This window comes from Macaca mulatta, chromosome 4 (genome assembly GCF_049350105.2).
Source record: "Macaca mulatta isolate MMU2019108-1 chromosome 4, T2T-MMU8v2.0, whole genome shotgun sequence".
NCBI classification, from domain to species: Eukaryota; Metazoa; Chordata; class Mammalia; order Primates; family Cercopithecidae; genus Macaca; species Macaca mulatta.
In genome coordinates, this window is record NC_133409.1 from 14,733,298 (window position 1) to 14,751,329 (window position 18,032).

Here is an 18,032-nt window from a genome sequence, read left to right on the forward strand (position 1 = left end):
AAGGTATGGAGGAAGATCTACCAAGCAAATGGAAAACAACAACAACAAAATAGCAGGGATTGCAATCCTAGTCTCTAATAAAACAGACTTTAAACCAACAAAGATCAAAAGAGACAAAGAAGGCCATTACATAATGGTAAAGGGATCAATTCAACAAGAAGAGCTAACTATCCTAAATATATATGCACCCAATACAGGAGCACCCAGATTCATAAAGCAAGTCCTTAGAGACCTACAAAGAGACTTAGATTCCCACACAATAATAATGGGAGACTTTAACACCCCACTGTCAACATTAGACAGATCAATGAGACAGAAGGTTAACAAGGATATCCAGAACTTGAACTCAGCTCTGCACCAAGTGGACCTAATAGACATCTACAGAACTCTTCACCCCAAATCAACAGAATATACATTCTTCTCAGCACCACATCGCACTTATTCCAAACTTGACCACATAGTTGGAAGTAAAGCACTCCTCAGCAAATGTAAAAGAACAGAAATCACAGCAAACTGTCTCTCAGACCACAGTGCAATCAAATTAGAACTCAGGATTAAGAAACTCACTCAAAACCACACAACTACATGGAAACTGAACAACCTGCTTCTGAATGACTACTGGGTAAATAACGAAATGAAGGCAGAAATAAAGCTGTTCTTTGAAACTAATGAGAACAAAGACACAACATACCAGAATCTCTGGGACACATTTAAAGCAGTGTGTAGAGGGAAATTTATAGCACTAAACGCCCACAAGATAAAGCAGGAAATACCTAAAATTGACACCCTAACATCACAATAAAAAGAACTAGAGAAGCAATAGCAAACAAATTCAAAAGCTAGCAGAAGGCAAAAAATAACTAAGATCAGAGCAGAACTGAAAGAGAGAGAGATACAAAAAACTCTTGAAAAAAAAAATCAGTGAATCCAGGAGCTGGTTTTTAGAAAAGATCAACAAAACAGATAGTCTGCTAGCCAGACTAATAAAGAATAAAAGAGAGAAGAATCAAAGAGATGCAATAAAAAATGATAAAGGGCACATCACCACCGATCCCACAGAAATACAAACTACCATCAGAGAATACTATAAACACCTCTACGCAGATAAGCTAGAAAATTTAGAAGAAATGGATACATTCCTGGACACATACACCCTCCCAAGACTAAACCAGGAAGAAGTTGAATTTCTGAATAGACCAATAACAGACTCTGAAATTGAGGCAATAATTAATAGCCTACCAACCAAAAAAAGTCCAGGACCAGACGGATTCACAGCCAAATTCTACCAAAGGTACAAAGAGGAGCTGGTACCATTCCTTCTGAAACTATTCCAATGAATAGAAAAAGAGGGAATCCTCCTTAACTCATTTTATAAGGCCAGCATCATCCTGATACCAAAGCCTGGCAGAGACACAACAAAAAAAGAGAAGTTTAGACCAATATCCTTGATGAACATCGATGCAAAAATCCTCAATAAAATACTGGCAAACCGAATCCAGCAGCATATGAAAAAGGCTATCCACCATGATTAAGTTGGCTTCATCCGTGGGATGCAAGGCTGGTTCAACATACGCAAATCAATAAATGTAATCCATCACATAAACAGAACCAAAGACAAAAAATCACATGATTATCTCAATAGATGCAGAAAAGGCCTTCAACAAAATACAACAGTCCTTCAGGCTAAAAACTCTCAATAAACGAGGTATTGATGGAATGTATCTCAAAATAATAAGAGCTATTTATGACAAACCCACAGCCAATATACTGAATGGGCAAAAACTGGAAGCATTCCTTTTGAAAACTGGCACAAGACAAGAATACTCTCTCTCACCACTCCTATTCAACATAGTGTTGGAAGTTCTGGCCAGGGCAATCAGGCAGGAGAAAGAAATAAAGGGTATTCAATTAGGAAAAGAGGAAGTAAAATTGTCCCTGTTTGCAGATGACATGATTGTATATTTAGAAAATCCCATCATCTCAGTGCAAAATCTCCTTAAGCTGATAAGCAACTTCAGCAAAGCCTCAGGATTCAAAATCAAGGTGCAAAACCCACAAGCATTCCTATACACCAATAACAGACAAACAGAGAGCCAAATCATGAGTGAACTCCCATTCACAATTGCTTCAAAGAGAATAAAATACTTAGAAATCCAATTTACAAGGGATGTGAAGGACCTCTTCAAGGAGAACTAAAAACCACTGCTCAACGAAATAAAAGAGGACACAAACAAATGGAAGAACATTCCATGCTTATGGATAGAAAGAATCAATATCGTGAAAATGGCCATACTGCCCAAGGTAGTTTATGGATTCAATGCCATCCCCATCAAGCTACCAATGACTTTCTTCACAGAATCAGAAAAAGCTACTTTAAAGTTCATATGGAACCAAAAAAGAGTCCGCATTGCCGAGGCAATCCTAAGCAAAAAGAACAAAGCTGGAGACATCACGCTACCTGACTTCAAACTATACTACAAGGCTATAGTAACCAAAACAGCATGGTACTGGTACCCAAACAGAGATACAGACCAATGGATCAGAACAGAGGCCTCAGAAATAACACCACACATCTACAACCATCTGATCTTTGACAAACCTGACAAAAACAAGAAATGGGGAAAGGATTTCCTATTTAATAAATGGTGCTGGGAAGACTGACTAGCTGTAGAAAGCTTAAACTGGATCCCTTCCTTACACCTTATACAAAAATTAATTCAAAATGGATTAAAGACTTACATGTTAGACCTAAAACCATAAAAACCTTAGAAGCAAACCTAGGCAATACCATTCAGGACATAGGCATGGGCAAGGACTGCATGACTAAAACACCAAAAGCAATGGCAATGGAAGCCAAAATAAACAAATGGGATCTAATTAAACTAAAGAGCTTCTGCACAGCAGAAGAAACTACCATCAGAGTGAACAGGCAACCTACAGAATGGGAGAAAAATTTTGCAATCTTCACATCTGACAAAGGGCTAATATCCAGAATCTACAAAGAACTTAAACAAATTTACAAGAAAAAAACAACCCCATCAAAAAGTGGGCAAAGGAGATGAACAGACATTTCTCAAAAGAAGACATTTATGCAGCCAACAGACACGTGAAAAAATGCTCATCATCACTGGCCATCAGAGAAATGCAAATCAAAACCACAATGAGATACCACACCAGTTAGAATGGAGATCATTAAAAAGTCAGGGAACAACAGATGCTGGAGAGGATGTGGAGAAATAGGAACAGTTTTACACTGTTGGTGGGAGTGTAAACTAGTTCAACCATTGTGGAAGACAGTGTGGCGATTCCTCAAGGATCTAGAACTAGAAGTACCATTTGACCCAGCGATCCCATTACTGGGTATATACCCAAAGGATTATAAATCATGCTGCTATAAAGACACATGCACATGTATGTTTATTGCGGCACTACTCACAATAGCAAAGACTTGGAACCAACCCAAATGTCCATCAATGATAGACTGGATTAAGAAAATGTGGCATATATACACCATGGAATACTATGCAGCCATAAAAAAGGATGAGTTCGTGTCCTTTGTAGGGACATGGACGAAGCTGGAAACCATCATTCTGAGCAAACCATGGCAAGGACAGAAAACAAACACCGCATGTTCTCACTCATAGGTGGGAATTGAACAATGAGAACACTTGGATGCAGGCCGGGGAACATTACACACCGGGCTGTTGTGGGGTGGGGTCTGGGGGAGGGATAGCATTAAGAGAAATACCTAATGTAAATGACGAGTTAATGGGTGCAGCACACCAACATGGCACATGTATACATATGTAACAAACCTGCATGTTGTGCACATGTACCCTAGAACTTAGAAGTATAATAAAAAATAAAAAAGAAAAAAGAATTTATGATATGATAATGATAACATTGGAAACATTCAAACATTTTTCTTTGGGCTCTAATTGTATCTGACTCCGCATTTATATGTTTTCTTCTTTATTCTAGTAAATTGACTTCTTTTCTATAGTTGTTCAGGTTACATCCACAAGGAAAAATTTAGCTTTTTTCCTCCTGAAGTTTCCAATTTTGGGGGTAATTTTAAGCATAAATATAAACATAATCAAATATGAAACAAATGAAAATGAGATCCACAAACGTGGGATTAGCAATTCACTTTGTTACCATCTTTATCAACTTTAGCAGCTTGATTGTGGAGGACATTTTCTGACTTTGTTTTGGCTTCTTCAGTGTCCACTAAAGAGCTGCCTCTAGGGTACTTTAAGTACCCTAGAACTTAAAGTATAATTTAAAAAAAAAAAGAATTTCAAGCCAGAAAAAAAAAAGATGCAACGTATTTTTATTATTTTAAGACACTTTTTTTCTTATGGAATTTTTTTTTAAACCCAGAAAAGTAGAAATTGATCTCTCATCCAGCCCCCAAAGGTAACTACTATTACTGTTTTCCTCCCATCTTTCATGCCATGAAAAATTGTTTTGCAAGTTCAAATTCATAATGGAGCTTACTTTTTCACTTAACATTATAACTAACCTTCCCCTATACTTTTTATAAGATCACTGTCAATGTAACATTTTAGTGGTTTTATAAGATTATGTACTGTGGATATAGCACTATTTAATATTCCTCTGCTGTTTGACATTTAGGTATGTTATAATACTTTATTAGTTATTTTCAAGCATTTCTTTTTATGGAAGTTTTAAAAATTACTTTCTTCTTTAATAATTACCAAAATAACTTGTACTAACTGTAACCAGTGAAGGAATGCAAAAAAGTACATAGAAACAGTTAACACAACTTCTCCCTACTCCTCCATGCTGCCTGCCCAACCTGGTGGGTTTCTTTACATAAGCATTCACCTCACTGATATAAATATACGCACACATATAAATGTTCAGTAACAGAGAACATGCATCCTTTGGTATATCCTCATATATTGGATATATGGGCCAGATTTTTAAAAGTAGGGTTTTATTTTTTTGTTTTTTTTTTTTTGACATGGAGTTTCACTGTTGCCCAGGCTGGACTGCAGTGGCGCGATCTTGGCTCACTGCAACCTCTGCCCCCCTGGCTCAAGCGAGTTTCCTGCCTTAGCCTCCCGAGTAGCTGGGATTATAGGCGCCCACCACCAGGCCCGGCTGATTTTTGTATTTTTAGTAGAGAGGAGGTTTCACCATGTTGGCCAGGCTGGTCTCGAACTCCTGACTTCAGGTGATCCACCCATCTCAGCCTCCCTAAGTATTGGGATTACAGGCGTGAGCCACCATGCCTGGCAAAAGTAGGTTTTAATATTAATATAGGTAGGTATAGCCAGTTGGTTTTCCAAAGGTGGTGGCAATTCAAAGCCCTAACCAGCAATGTATGAGAAGGTTCATTTCTTCTTGCCACCATTGGCTATTTTAGCTTTTAAATTTCTGCCAAATTGAGTTAAAAGATGGAATCAGTTTATTTTACTTTTTATTCCTGTGGCGAGGTTCAGCATTCAGATATGCATCTCTGTAAACTGCCTTATCATAACCTCTATGCATTTTTCTATTGGATTGTTTCTTTTCTCTGACACTCATGGAAAGTTTTTAACCCTTATCTGGCATGTGGATTGCAAATATTTTACCTTTCCATGATTTATCTTTTGAATGTATTTATGGCATCGTCAGCAAGATAAAATATTTTAATAATCAATATATATTTTCATTACTTGTAGACCTCCTTTCTTGTTTAAATTAGATTTTCTTCTCTCTCTCTCTCTCTCTTTCTCTATTTTTCTCTTTCTCTCCTTCTTTCTTGTGGAGACAGGGTTTCACCATGGTTTTTGCCATGATGTCCAGTCTGGTCTTGAACTCTTGGGCTCAAGCGATCTGCCCGCCTTGGCCTCTCAAGTGTTGGGATTATAGGCATGAGCCACTACATCCAGCCTAAATTAGATTTTCTTTATCTCAAGATTCTATTAATATTCTTCTAAATTTTATTCTACTATTTGTTTTTATTTTTAATATTAAAATCCAATATCTACTGGATTTTATTTTTGTACATCAACAGTGTTGAATTCTGAGCCCTGTGTTCCTGGAAAGTAGGGATGGTTGAGAAATAAGACCCACCTCCATCCTTCCTCAAGGACTCAGATAAAGTCTGTCTCCATCTTTTCTCATGACTCAAGGATGGCTCCCTTGTTTATCTGCTTCCATAAAATCCAGCTCGCTTCCATTTCTTTTAGAAGGTCCTTATTAATGAACATTCTCCTTATTGCAAGTTTGAACCAAATCATCTGTTTAATTATCCAGTGTATTTTGTTTTTCACAATATTGTGCGAGGTTAGATTCTACATGTTTTCCTCTAGACTGACAACAGATTATACCAGCATTATTCACTTATCCATAAATAATCATGTTTTGAACAAGGCTTCACATCACATTGTTTTACACATATTTTTATTTATATGTGTAAAACACATATTTTTATTTATATTTATTTTATTTTATTTATATATATATTTAAATAATATATATATTATTTATATATATATATTTCTTTCTTTCTTTCTCTCTTTCTTTTTTGAGACAGAGTCTTGCTCTGTCGTCCAAGCTGGAGGCGCAATCTCAGCTTACTGCAACCTCTGTCTCCTGGGTTCAAGCAATTCTCCCGCCTTAGCCTCCCGAGTAGCTGCGATTACAGGTGTGCACCATCATGCCCGGCTGTTTTTTGGATTTTAGTAGAGATGGGGTTTCACCATGTTGCCCAGGCTGGTCTCAAACTCCCGAGCTCAGGTAATCCACCCCCCTCGGCCTCCCAAAGAGCTAGGATTACAGGCTTCACCACCGCGCCCAGCCTGTTCTATATTTTTTACTGTTTCCTTAAGCTAGATTCAATCTTAAGAGTGAACTACTAAGTTGCAGAGTATCAACACTCTTAAGGAAATGGATACCTGCACCAGGAGCTGAGTGCAGGTTCAAAAACAGGCCCAAATGGGGACGTGGTGTTGGCTTAGCCCTGAAGCAGTGGGCAGAATGTATACCAGAAAGTGATGCAGCTCAGTTTGCTCCTGCTTGCTTTCCTTGTATCTCTTGGAGATACACTGAACTTTAGTGGCCTTGGTCTAAAAGCGAAGTAACATCTCAGCCAGGTCAGAGGAGATTAGAATTGTAGGGTCTTACCCTTTATGGCTCTCCTCCCTCAACATACAAGGCAATTGCTTGGCTATTCAGCAAGTATCATCTAGGCCTAAAGTCTAGGTTCTTGGCTTTGAAATTCTGCTTTGTTGCACTAGGGCAATGAATTCTTATCTACATTTTGCTGCAGGGCCTAGATGTTTTCTACTTCTGGGTGTTTTTGTGGACAACCTGTCAAAGGATGGCCGTACAAATTCATATTTGGGGTATAAGAGTTCTTTACTATACCCTTGCTAGCATTAGGAATTTTTACTACCTGTTCAACTTTTAAATTTTGATCATGGAAATGATATTTCATTACTTAAGTTAGCATTTCTTTATTGTCAGTGAAGCTGAACATTTTTTCTACAGGCTTATCACTCTTCATTTTTGTTAATTGCTCATATTTGTTGTCCATTTATCTCAGGACAGAGTGAACTTACAGGCTTTTAAAAAATCATTTCTATGACCTTTTAATATATCAAAGCTTTAAATCTTTCATCATAGTTAATGTGAATATTTTTCCAGTTTATTGTCTTTTAGTTTGAGTGTGGTTTTATCTATTTAATTTCTGGAAGTTGTATATTTAATGAAATTGAAGCTATCATTCTTTTTCCTTTGTATCTTGTCATCTGTGTTGATCAACATTTGTTAAGCATTTACTGCTTGCCAGACTTTGGGCACTGCACTGGGCACCAGCAATGTGAGGAAATATAACCTGGTGCTTGTACTAAAAAGATAACCTCTGCATTTCCCCCCCGTAAATACAATTTTCTAATTTCTGAATCTGATTCTAATTTGGCTTTATTTCATACCCAGTGCCAGCCACTTAAGGAGTAGTCAGGATGCTTTTATTGAAGGAAGAAAGGATGTTATTGATAGTCATGTACTTCATGCTTCAGAAGCTACGTTTATAAGCCAGCGACAGGAGAGGTGGGGAGGAATAGAAGTCATACATATGAAAGCAATTAAGTGTGGTTCCCATTTTGGGGGATGGATGCTGAGAATGAAAATGATCCACTCATTTATCTTTAAAATAATATAAACATTGTGAGACAGCATGAAACACATTCTTTCGTTTCTCTATCATATGGGAACAGGCAATTGGAGGACTGTGTCTTATTTGTCTTCATAGTTCTGTTGCTTAGCATAGTGTCTGGCTAAATGTGCAAGTTCCATAAATGTTTGTTGACTAAATCTCCAACACAAATGATTATATTTGGTAGAGTCTTACCTGGACTTTTTACCATATAAAATATGCTTTTCACATACTTGTAATCTCAGTCATCATACTTTTAGAATACTATTTTAATTAAATCCTTCCTATTATATTATATAATGGTCTTACCATGTTTACATATAATGGGATAACCATAGACCAATCAGCATCACAAATTCTACCTTTTAAACAAAAGGTGTACCTGAAGTGTACATTTGTTTTGATAAAGCTATAACTTACAGATTGAAAATGCTTTTATAACATAGTCTTTTAACATGAATTTTCCAACCCCTATCCATAAAGGAATTTCCCCACTGGCTTTTGAAAAATGCAGTTCATTTGTCACTTTGCAGTAACAGAGTTGCTTTGTAAGAGTAAAATAATATTGTTCTGAGAAAACAGTCTTTGGGATGGAAGCCTTTTTCTAACAGTTTTCTACAAAGTTCAAGGGGAGAATCAGACAGATAATAATACATGGGGATGAAGACATGTGAAAGCTATTTAACCAGTGATGAAACACAAATATCAATATTCATTTTCAGTGATATATTTTGTTCTTACTTCTAAAGTTTGGAGAATTGTTTCCTTATAAAGCTTAACAATGTTTTCAACGTTTTCCAAATAATCTTCAGGCCTCTGAACTAGATGATGAAGAATTTCAGCCACCATCTGCATTTCGGCAATAAATGCCTAAATGGAAAAGAAGAGATTTCAAATATCTTTAGGTCAACGACTATTCAATTTACAAGCCATATTCCCTACTCCTTACACCTAGATACCATTTTGGGGTCAGAAGCAGGGGTAGGGGATGATTAGAGATTAAGGATTTTTATTTAAGAGTGTGGAAGGCCGGGCGCGGTGGCTCAAGCCTGCAATCCCAGCACTTTGGGAGGCCGAGACGGGCGGATCACGAGGTCAGGAGTTCGAGACCATCCTGGCTAACACGGTGAAACCCCGTCTCTACTAAAAAATACAAAAAACTAGCCGGGCGAGGTGGTGGGCGCCTGTAGTCCCGGCTACTCGGGAGGCTGAGGCAGGAGAATGGCCTAAAAACCCGGGAGGCGGAGCTTGCAGTGAGCTGAGATCCGGCCACTGCACTCCACCCTGGGCGACATAGCCAGACTCCGTCTCAAAAAAAAAAAAAAAAAAAGAGTGTGGAAGACTCCTAGGGGGTCTTCATCAGATGGAATAAAGATTTAAATTAACCTGGATATTTTCTCATGTCTGTTTGCTCCCCAATAAGTAGGGACAAGCAGGGGAAGAACATCAGATTTTGAGAGACAAAATAGAGAAATTAGATTTCCTGTGAACACCTGAGCTTGTAGTTCATTCATTCAAGTATTTATTGAGTGTCTTCTATGCATCAGGTGCTGTTCTAAGGATTTGGGATAGAACAGTGAACGAAACCAACTAACACCCTGGGCTCATAGCACTCACACACACTGCAGTTGAGGAAGGCAGCATAAACAAGTACACAAATAAATATATAACATATTAGGTGGTGGTAAGCACTAGAAAGAAAAATAAAGCAGGGTAGCATGGATGAAGAGTGGTGGGAGAAGATGCTATTTACATCAAGTGGTCATGAAAGGGTTATCTGAAGAAATGGAATTTGAGTTGAAATCTGAAGGAAATGAGGGAGAGAGAACTGCCACACAAGTTTCTACAGAAAGAACATTTTAAGGCAGAGGCAACAGTGTTCCATATCATATTTATGATGCTAATTATTCATTCTTTCCCATTTTTATCAATGTATACATATACATATTTTACTTGAGCCATATTCTCTATATAAGCCATTTTATAACCTGTTTTAAGTATTATTTTAATGGTCAAATAATATATTAATTTCCTTGAATGTACAATTATTTAATTACTCTATAGTTGGACAACAATGTTTCAGGCTTTTCACAATTACAAATAATATTGCAATAAGTAGCTTTGTAAATAAATCCTTATATGGCTAATATTTTCCCTTAGAATAATTCCTACAAGTAGAATTACTGGACCAAAGGTTGTACATTTCAAAGTGGCTCAATACACATTTTTTCCGAAAGATGCTACCATTCTTTTCTCCCTAGTAGAGGGCTTTGCTAGCACGCTGGCATTCATTCATTCGTGATTACACAGCTTTGTATTAAGTACCCACTATCAGGCACTGGAGACAGTCCCTGCTGCATAGAGTTTTCATTCAGTGGGGCAGACAGATAATAAGCAAGTAAAAAAGTAATATAATTTCAGAAAGTGATAAGTGCTATGAGGAAAATAAAACAGAGCAAGGGGCTAGACTTATGCTATTCAGCATGGAAGTTATTAGCCACATTTCCCCATTGAGCACTTGAAATTTGGCAAGTGCGATTGGAATGTGCTGTAAATATAAAATACATACCAGATTTCAAAAACTTAGATGAAAATAGAACATGTCATTCTCAGAATGTTTATGTTGATTATAAGTTGAAATAAAATTTTTTGATATATTTAATTAAATAAACTATATTATTCAAATGGCTTTCACTTGTTTATATTGATTATAAGTTGAAATAAAATTTTTGGATATATTCAATTAAATAAAATACATTATTCAAATGACTTTCATTTGTTTCTTTTTGCTTTTAAAAAGCATGACTACTAGCACATTTAAAATCACTTATGGCTAGCAGTACATTTCTATTGCACAGCGCTAGGTTAGAGAGTTGCTTGCTGGAGGGTCTCTGAGGATGTAATACCTGGGGTGAGACCAGGATGAGTAGAAGGAATAGCCATGTGAAGATGAATTGAAGAGTGTTGTAGGCAGAGGAGAGAGGAAACAGTAAATGCAAAGGCGTGAAGCTGAAATGAGCTTAGCACAGTTGAAGACGACTAGCTAGAAGGCTAATGTGGCTGGAATACAATGAGTAGGCAGAATTGAGATCAGAGAGGCTGGGTTCATGGCTTTGTAAGCCACATGAGGGTGTTTGGATTTTAATCTAAAGGCAATGGAAAGTCACTGAGGGTTATTTATATACATTTTTAAATGAGTCTGGCTTCTGTAACAAGTGGAATGGGATAGGGAGGGTTGAGGAGAACAAAAGCCAAGAGAACATTTACAATGCTGTTGTAGCAATTCGAGGACAGTGCTTCGATTTGTGTGTATGTAGGATGAATACACCTTCATGTTGGCCATTGATCTCAGCAGGTGGCAGGTCTGCTCATCTAACTTCTGAACATGGCTGTGTCACTAGGCAGAGATCATGCAAACCAGACCCCAGAGGCTGAGTCTAGTCTAAGGATATAAACTGATCATCTCCCACAGCACTGGCCAGCATTGTGTTGTAAACATTTCAGACTAATTGCCACTCCCATCTATTTTAAAACGTGTTTTTGGCTTCCCTGGAAAAAATGGCCTCCCTGGTAAAAATGGGCCAGCATTTCCACATGGCAAAAGTTGGCTGGGCTGGAGCCAAGAGGCAGTTGTCCTCTGAAGAGCATGAAACTTTCTGCAGAAATGGAGACGTTCCGTAGCTCCACTGTCCACAGCCATACTTGGCCAATGAGCACTTGAAATGTGGCTAGAGATACTGAGTAACTAAATTTTAAACTTAATGTAATTTTAATTAATTTCAATTTAAATAGCCATGTGAGGCTAGTGGCTATCATACTGCACAATGCAGTGTTAGCCTACCCCAATCCTCCCTCTTCCCAATTATGTAATCCCTGGCCGATATCACCAATGGATATAACCTACCTGACCCCTAAAATTAAGTGAGTTGTGACCCCTGTATCTCACCATTTGAGGGCTACATTGGCTTTGATTTCAGATGTTATGTTTTATTTATGCTAAAGTGGCACACTTTATTCCTACTTGCTATGAGGCTTTCCTTTATTTGAAAAAATCTGGAATTCATGCTGGTTACTATCTAACGCTTTATTTACATGGGTGAGATTATGTTTTTAAATGGGCTTTATTATGTTAACACTTTTAAAAAATTGAATACCCATTTCAAAGATTTATCTAACCCATTAATTAGGGGACCAGTAGAATGGCAAGGTGAAAGTATTTCTAATCTCTGAAATAATATTGCAAAGTTAGATACAAGGCTGCTTAATGTCCCATATGACAATAAAGCTGTAACTTTTGGGGGTTATCTTTTTCTACTGGAGAAACAATTTGCAATGTGTCTATCTATAAATTAACATCTGACTTCACAGCATCTAGGCCCTAATAGAAATAATCAATCACAGGCATATTTCACTAGGGCAGGTATTGGCCAACTATGGCCCTTCCCACCCTAGTGGGTCATATCCAGACCATCACCTATTAATACATTTCTTAATATCAATTTTTCTTGTCAAGTCATGGTAAAAGATTCTCTTTTAGCCCAAAACCTTAGAAGACAAAAATATTATTTTGATGCCCTATTGCTTATATTTAGTAGTATTTACTTTAGAATTGTCATAAAAATGTGTACATGTGAAATTGGGCTACATATTTCTTTTCACATTCTCTGTCAGAGTTTGAAATCAGGGTTGTGTTAGCTTCACAAATTGAATGATGCCTGGTTTACTTTGCTCCCCACATTATATTTAGTCCTTTATTACTCTGATATGGTTTAAATGTTTGTCTCTTTCAAAGCTCATGCTGAAATTCCGTCCCCAATGTAGCAGTATTGAGAGGTAGGGTCTTTAAAAGGTGACTGAGTCATGAGGGCCCATGAAGGATTAATCCATTCATGGATTAATGGGTTAATGGATTAAGTGGTTGTTATGCGAGTAAGACTGGTGGTCTTATATGAAGAGGAAGAGAGACCTGAGCTAGCACACTAAGCCGCCTCACCATGTGATGCGCCACCACCTCGGGACTCTGCAGAGAGTCTCCACCTGCAAGAAGGCCCTCACCAGATGCGACTCCTCAACTGTAGACTTCTCAGCCTCCATAACTATAAGAAATAAATTCCCTTTCTTAAGGGAATGCTCAAACACTGTTGGTGGAGTTGTAAATTAGTTCATTCCCTGTTGAAAGCAGTTTGAAGATTTCTCAAATAATTGAAAACTGAATTATTCAACTCAGCAATCCCATTACAGGTCATATACCCAAAGGAAAATAAATTGTTCTACTAAAAAGACACTTACACTCTCATGTTTATCGCACACTGTTCACAACAGCAAAGACATGGAATCAATCTAGGTACCCATCAGTAGAGGACTGGATAAAGAAAATGTGGTACACATACACCATGGAATACTACACAGCCATAAAAAAGAATAAAATCATGTCCTTTGCAGTAACATGGATGCAGTTGGAGGCCATTATCAGAAACAGAAAACCAAATACTTCACGTTCTCACATGTAAGTGGGACTTAAACACAGGGTATACATAGACATGAAGATGGGAACAATAGACACTGAGGACTCCAAAAAAGGAAAGGGAGGGAGAAAGGGAAGGGTTGAAAAAATCCTTGTTGTGTACTGTGTTCCCTATTTTGGTGATGGGTTCAGTGCAAGCCCAGACCTCAGCATCACACAATATATCCATACAACAAGTCTGAACATGTACCCCCTGAAGCTTAAAATTTAAAAAAAAAAAAAGCCATTCTTTATAAATTACCCAGTTTCAGGTATTCTGTTGTAGGTAACAGAAAACAGACTAAGAAATGCTCTAACTTCTTATTCTACCTTGCCTAGTGCTTGACACATAGTAGGTGACCAATAACTCCATCGTTATGAAATGAAGCACACTGGGTGTCAGAACATCAGAAATGTAGAGACACATCTACACTGACAGGAAGGCTAAACTTGACTTCAAGATTATCATCTCATAATCCTTGAAAACATGAAAGACTTTTGCTTATTTCCTCCAAACTCAATAAAAATGTAAAGAAAATGTGTAGCATCTGCTATTTCCTATTACCTATACTATCATTTAATTTAATTATAGCAATTTTTAAAAGTATAGTATATGGTAGTTACCTATTGAGATATTACCTCTTCTTCTTCTTGCTCTTCCTCCTCTTCCTCCTCTTCTCCTTTTCTGTCCTTTTGGGTTTCTTTCTTCTTTTTCCTCTGATTCTCAATGACTTCAGGATCCCACTGGTCTCTACTGTATATGTATCCCGTATTATTGTGCTGTCTTTGCCCAGAAATTCTCTGGCACAAATCATAGTCAGGACACTAAGAAACAACATTATTAAATCACTTAAAACATTTTGAATATGCTTTTAATTCCATGTGTATTTATTGAATATACTGTACAGTACACAAACCAAAAAATTCCCTTAAAACCTAAGGAAATGCAATGTTGTGACTGGCATTTTGCATCAGGTTTCATTACATGCCAAGAGAGGCTCAGACACTAATTTTATGCTATATGTTTTTATTTGTTCAAAATTAATACAGGTGGAAAAGTATTACAAGTCTTAAGATGAGGAAAGAGGATTGGAAAAGTAGAAAGAGTAGAGAAAGGGAATAGAAAATCAGTTAACTCTGCAAAGGTACACAGAATTCTATGATTAGCTTGAAAAGTTTAAGAATGGAACAAAATGGGGGGAATAGCCACATATTTCCAATAAAAAATATTGTTTATTTATAATATTTACTATGACTTACAGCTTTATGGGTGAGGTATTTTATACAATGCCAGTCATAAATGGGACCTGAAAGATCATCTATTCTAGTTTAACATTTATATTTTGTAAATGAGAAAACCGAATCTAGGTAGTAAAAAAGCCAAAACCAAAGTCTACAAGTTTCTTGTTCCAAATTGCTTTCACATGTGCGATTTTACTGAATTCTCAACTAACCCTATAAGATAAGCAATCCAAATTATGATTAAAGCCATTCTGCAGGTCAGAGAAGTACAGCTCTGGCAGACTGAGAGACCAATCTCAGATCACAATGTCACATGGAGGAACTGCAACTTGGAACCAGGCCTTCTGATTGTAGTCCATGGTCTATGGTGCATTATTAATGATAATGATGGTTTGAGGCTGTAAATTGTGCTCTGAATGTTTTTCAGGATAAAAAAAAATCTGGATGGTTTTCTGAGGCAGTGATTCTGATACATGAGCATGTAACTCTATCTGGGGAGCTTGTTAAATCGATCACAGCTCCTCTTGTCATTTATTAAGTTTGGAGTGAGGCTTAGATTCTTCAACAAGCATCCTCAGTGATTCTGATGCCGGCAGTTCATGTACCACACATTGAGAAACGAAGGAAGCCAGGAACGTTGGAACCTTCATTGCTCATTTTCTGATTTCTTCATGCCATCTCTAGGTGGAGATGGGATGGGTAATTATTGAGGTAGGACTTTTGTTAGGCTTCCTAATTTTTCACAAAAATTTTCAACCTACTCAGGTAATTTTTTTTTTTTTTTTTTTTTTTTGAGACGGAGTCTCGCTCTGTAGCCCAGGCTGGAGTGCAGTGGCCGGATCTCAGCTCACTGCAAGCTCCGCCTCCCGGGTTTACGCCATTCTCCGGCCTCAGCCTCCCGGGTAGCTGGGACTACAGGCGCCCGCCACCTCGCCCGGCTAGTTTTTTTGTATTTCTTAGTAGAGACGGGGTTTCACCGTGTTAGCCAGGATGGTCTCGATCTCCTGACCTCGTGATCCGCCCGTCTCGGCCTCCCAAAGTGCTGGGATTAAAACATCTGTTTTACAACCCAGGATACCCACCTTCTAGGACCTTGACAAGGACTATCTCCTTCAGCTGTCTCCCGTTCTCATTTGCAGGAAGTGACTAATGAAAGTGTGAGCCTGAAGCATATGCCTCAGAGCAGAAGTGCTCAGTGTCACCTAGAGGGCTTTGCAACACCAATAGCTGGGCTCCATCTGACAGATTCTGGTTCTTAGTTCTGGGGCAGGGCCTGAAAATTTGCGTTTCTACCAAGCTTCTGGTTGCTGTTGCTCTGGGACCACTCTCTGATAACTACTGCTCTAGTAGATTGCTAGACTTTAACCAGGTTTTTGGTAGCACAGAATCCTTTAGAATATGATGAAAACCATAGATTTTTGCATCAGAAAAGTTCATATAGGCATAAAGTTTTATGTATAATTTCAAGAGGTGCATGAATGCTTAGGGATTCATGGATCTCGGGCTAAGAGCCTCTGCTCTAGAAATTCCAGGCTTATTCCCCAATAAGGCCAAACTATCCAAAAAGTATGTGTTGCACTGAATTCTGTCTCACATTACGCCCTCTGGTGATACTCTGCTTACCCTGTAGAAACTGCCACAGGACACTTCACAATCACACTTATAACATGAATGGGGTTAAGGACTTTATTCACTACATTAAGCAGTCTCTTATATTAAGACCCATCTAAGGTATTTCTGTCATTCACAATGGCAGTCTTGTTTTGCCTGAGGAATGACTTGTTTTCTCATGGACAATGTGAATTTTATAACTGGTCACATTTCCCCTTTTACTTTAGTTCATCAAACCTAGAACCAAATTTATGACCCAAACTTAGTAACCATTTGGGGTCTTCTGGCCTGTATATCTGTGTGCTCTCTCTCAATTAGATCTTAATTTCCTATTGAATCTGTCTTTTCCTCAGTTTAGTTTTTATATGTGGTTTAGTTTTATATGTGGTTTTCTCTCTTTTATGTCCACATTCACATGTGTGACATTCTCAAGTTCACTCGCAATTGTGACTGAGCCCTGGCCATGAGTGGTGGCTGGGGCTGCAGATTACACCACACGCAGAACTGCAAGGCCACCTCTCTCACACAGCTGACCCTGACACTCCACTGGGTCCCAGCATCTGAGCTGACAACCATCTCATTTATTTGAGCTGTCATAGTATGGATATGGCAAAGTATGGATACAAAGGTTATCATTCATTTTGACATAAACAAGAAGATACCACCTTACTAAATTGTTATCACAACCCCATGAGGCAGCTATTGTCATCTTTGTAAAAAGGAAATCAAGACTTCTAGATGTGATTGACCAAATTCTAACAATAAAAGAGAGAATTAGGAACAGGACCCAGCCTTAACTCATAATTAATATAGCAGTGTTCTTTAACATTCATACATTCATGCCATGTGTCTATTCTTTCATTTTATTAGTAAACTTACTAGGTGCCACTAGGTACCACATAGTATACTGGTTGATATTTATATGAACGAGACATGGTTCCTATCTTCAAGTAAGACAGAGACTAGGAGGAAAATGGATAATTATAATGTAGTAAGGTGAGTAACATGATAGGGAGGGAAAAGCACCACGAATGGTCATCAGAGAGAGATTTAACTCTCTTATGATAAGTAAGGTATGGAAGGGAGAGAAAGAAAGAGAGATAGTGGAGCGGGGTAGTTGTCAGGGAAAGTTCTAAAGAGATGATGTCTTAACTGACTTTCAAAGGATGGCTATGATGAAGCCTGGTGAAGAGGCAAGAAGGTATCTCATGTGGATGGAGCTGTAGGAGCAAGAGGACAGAACGATGAGAAAGTATGACTCAGTTCCTGCGATTGATGCATAAGTTACTATCTCCATAACTACTTAAAAATGTTTAAAGCATTCCTTGAATTTAACTACTATCAAAAACAATGGTTTACTCTACTAGCAAAACAATTAATATCCTTACCTTTATATTGATTATAATATCAGGTTTCAAATTTAAGTTTTTAATTAATTCTATTTGCTGTAAGGTAGTCATGGCATCCTGTGAAAGTGATGGTATTTCAGTGATAATATAACCT

General features: G+C 37.8%; 1 protein-coding gene across 2 annotated transcripts in view; it reads right to left on the reverse strand.

Moving 5' to 3' along the window:
- The window catches only part of AK9 (adenylate kinase 9), a 177,972-nt gene that overhangs the window by 139,953 nt on the left and 19,987 nt on the right, over positions 1-18,032 (reverse strand). For both annotated transcript variants that reach the window (XM_028847018.2, XM_077999276.1), the window contains exons 6-8: positions 17,918-18,030; positions 14,316-14,501; positions 8,915-9,043 (exon numbers count right to left, since the gene is read on the reverse strand). In XM_028847018.2, the coding sequence (XP_028702851.1) occupies positions 8,915-9,043; positions 14,316-14,501; positions 17,918-18,030 (428 nt within the window). The remainder of the gene's footprint in view (positions 1-8,914; positions 9,044-14,315; positions 14,502-17,917; positions 18,031-18,032) is intronic.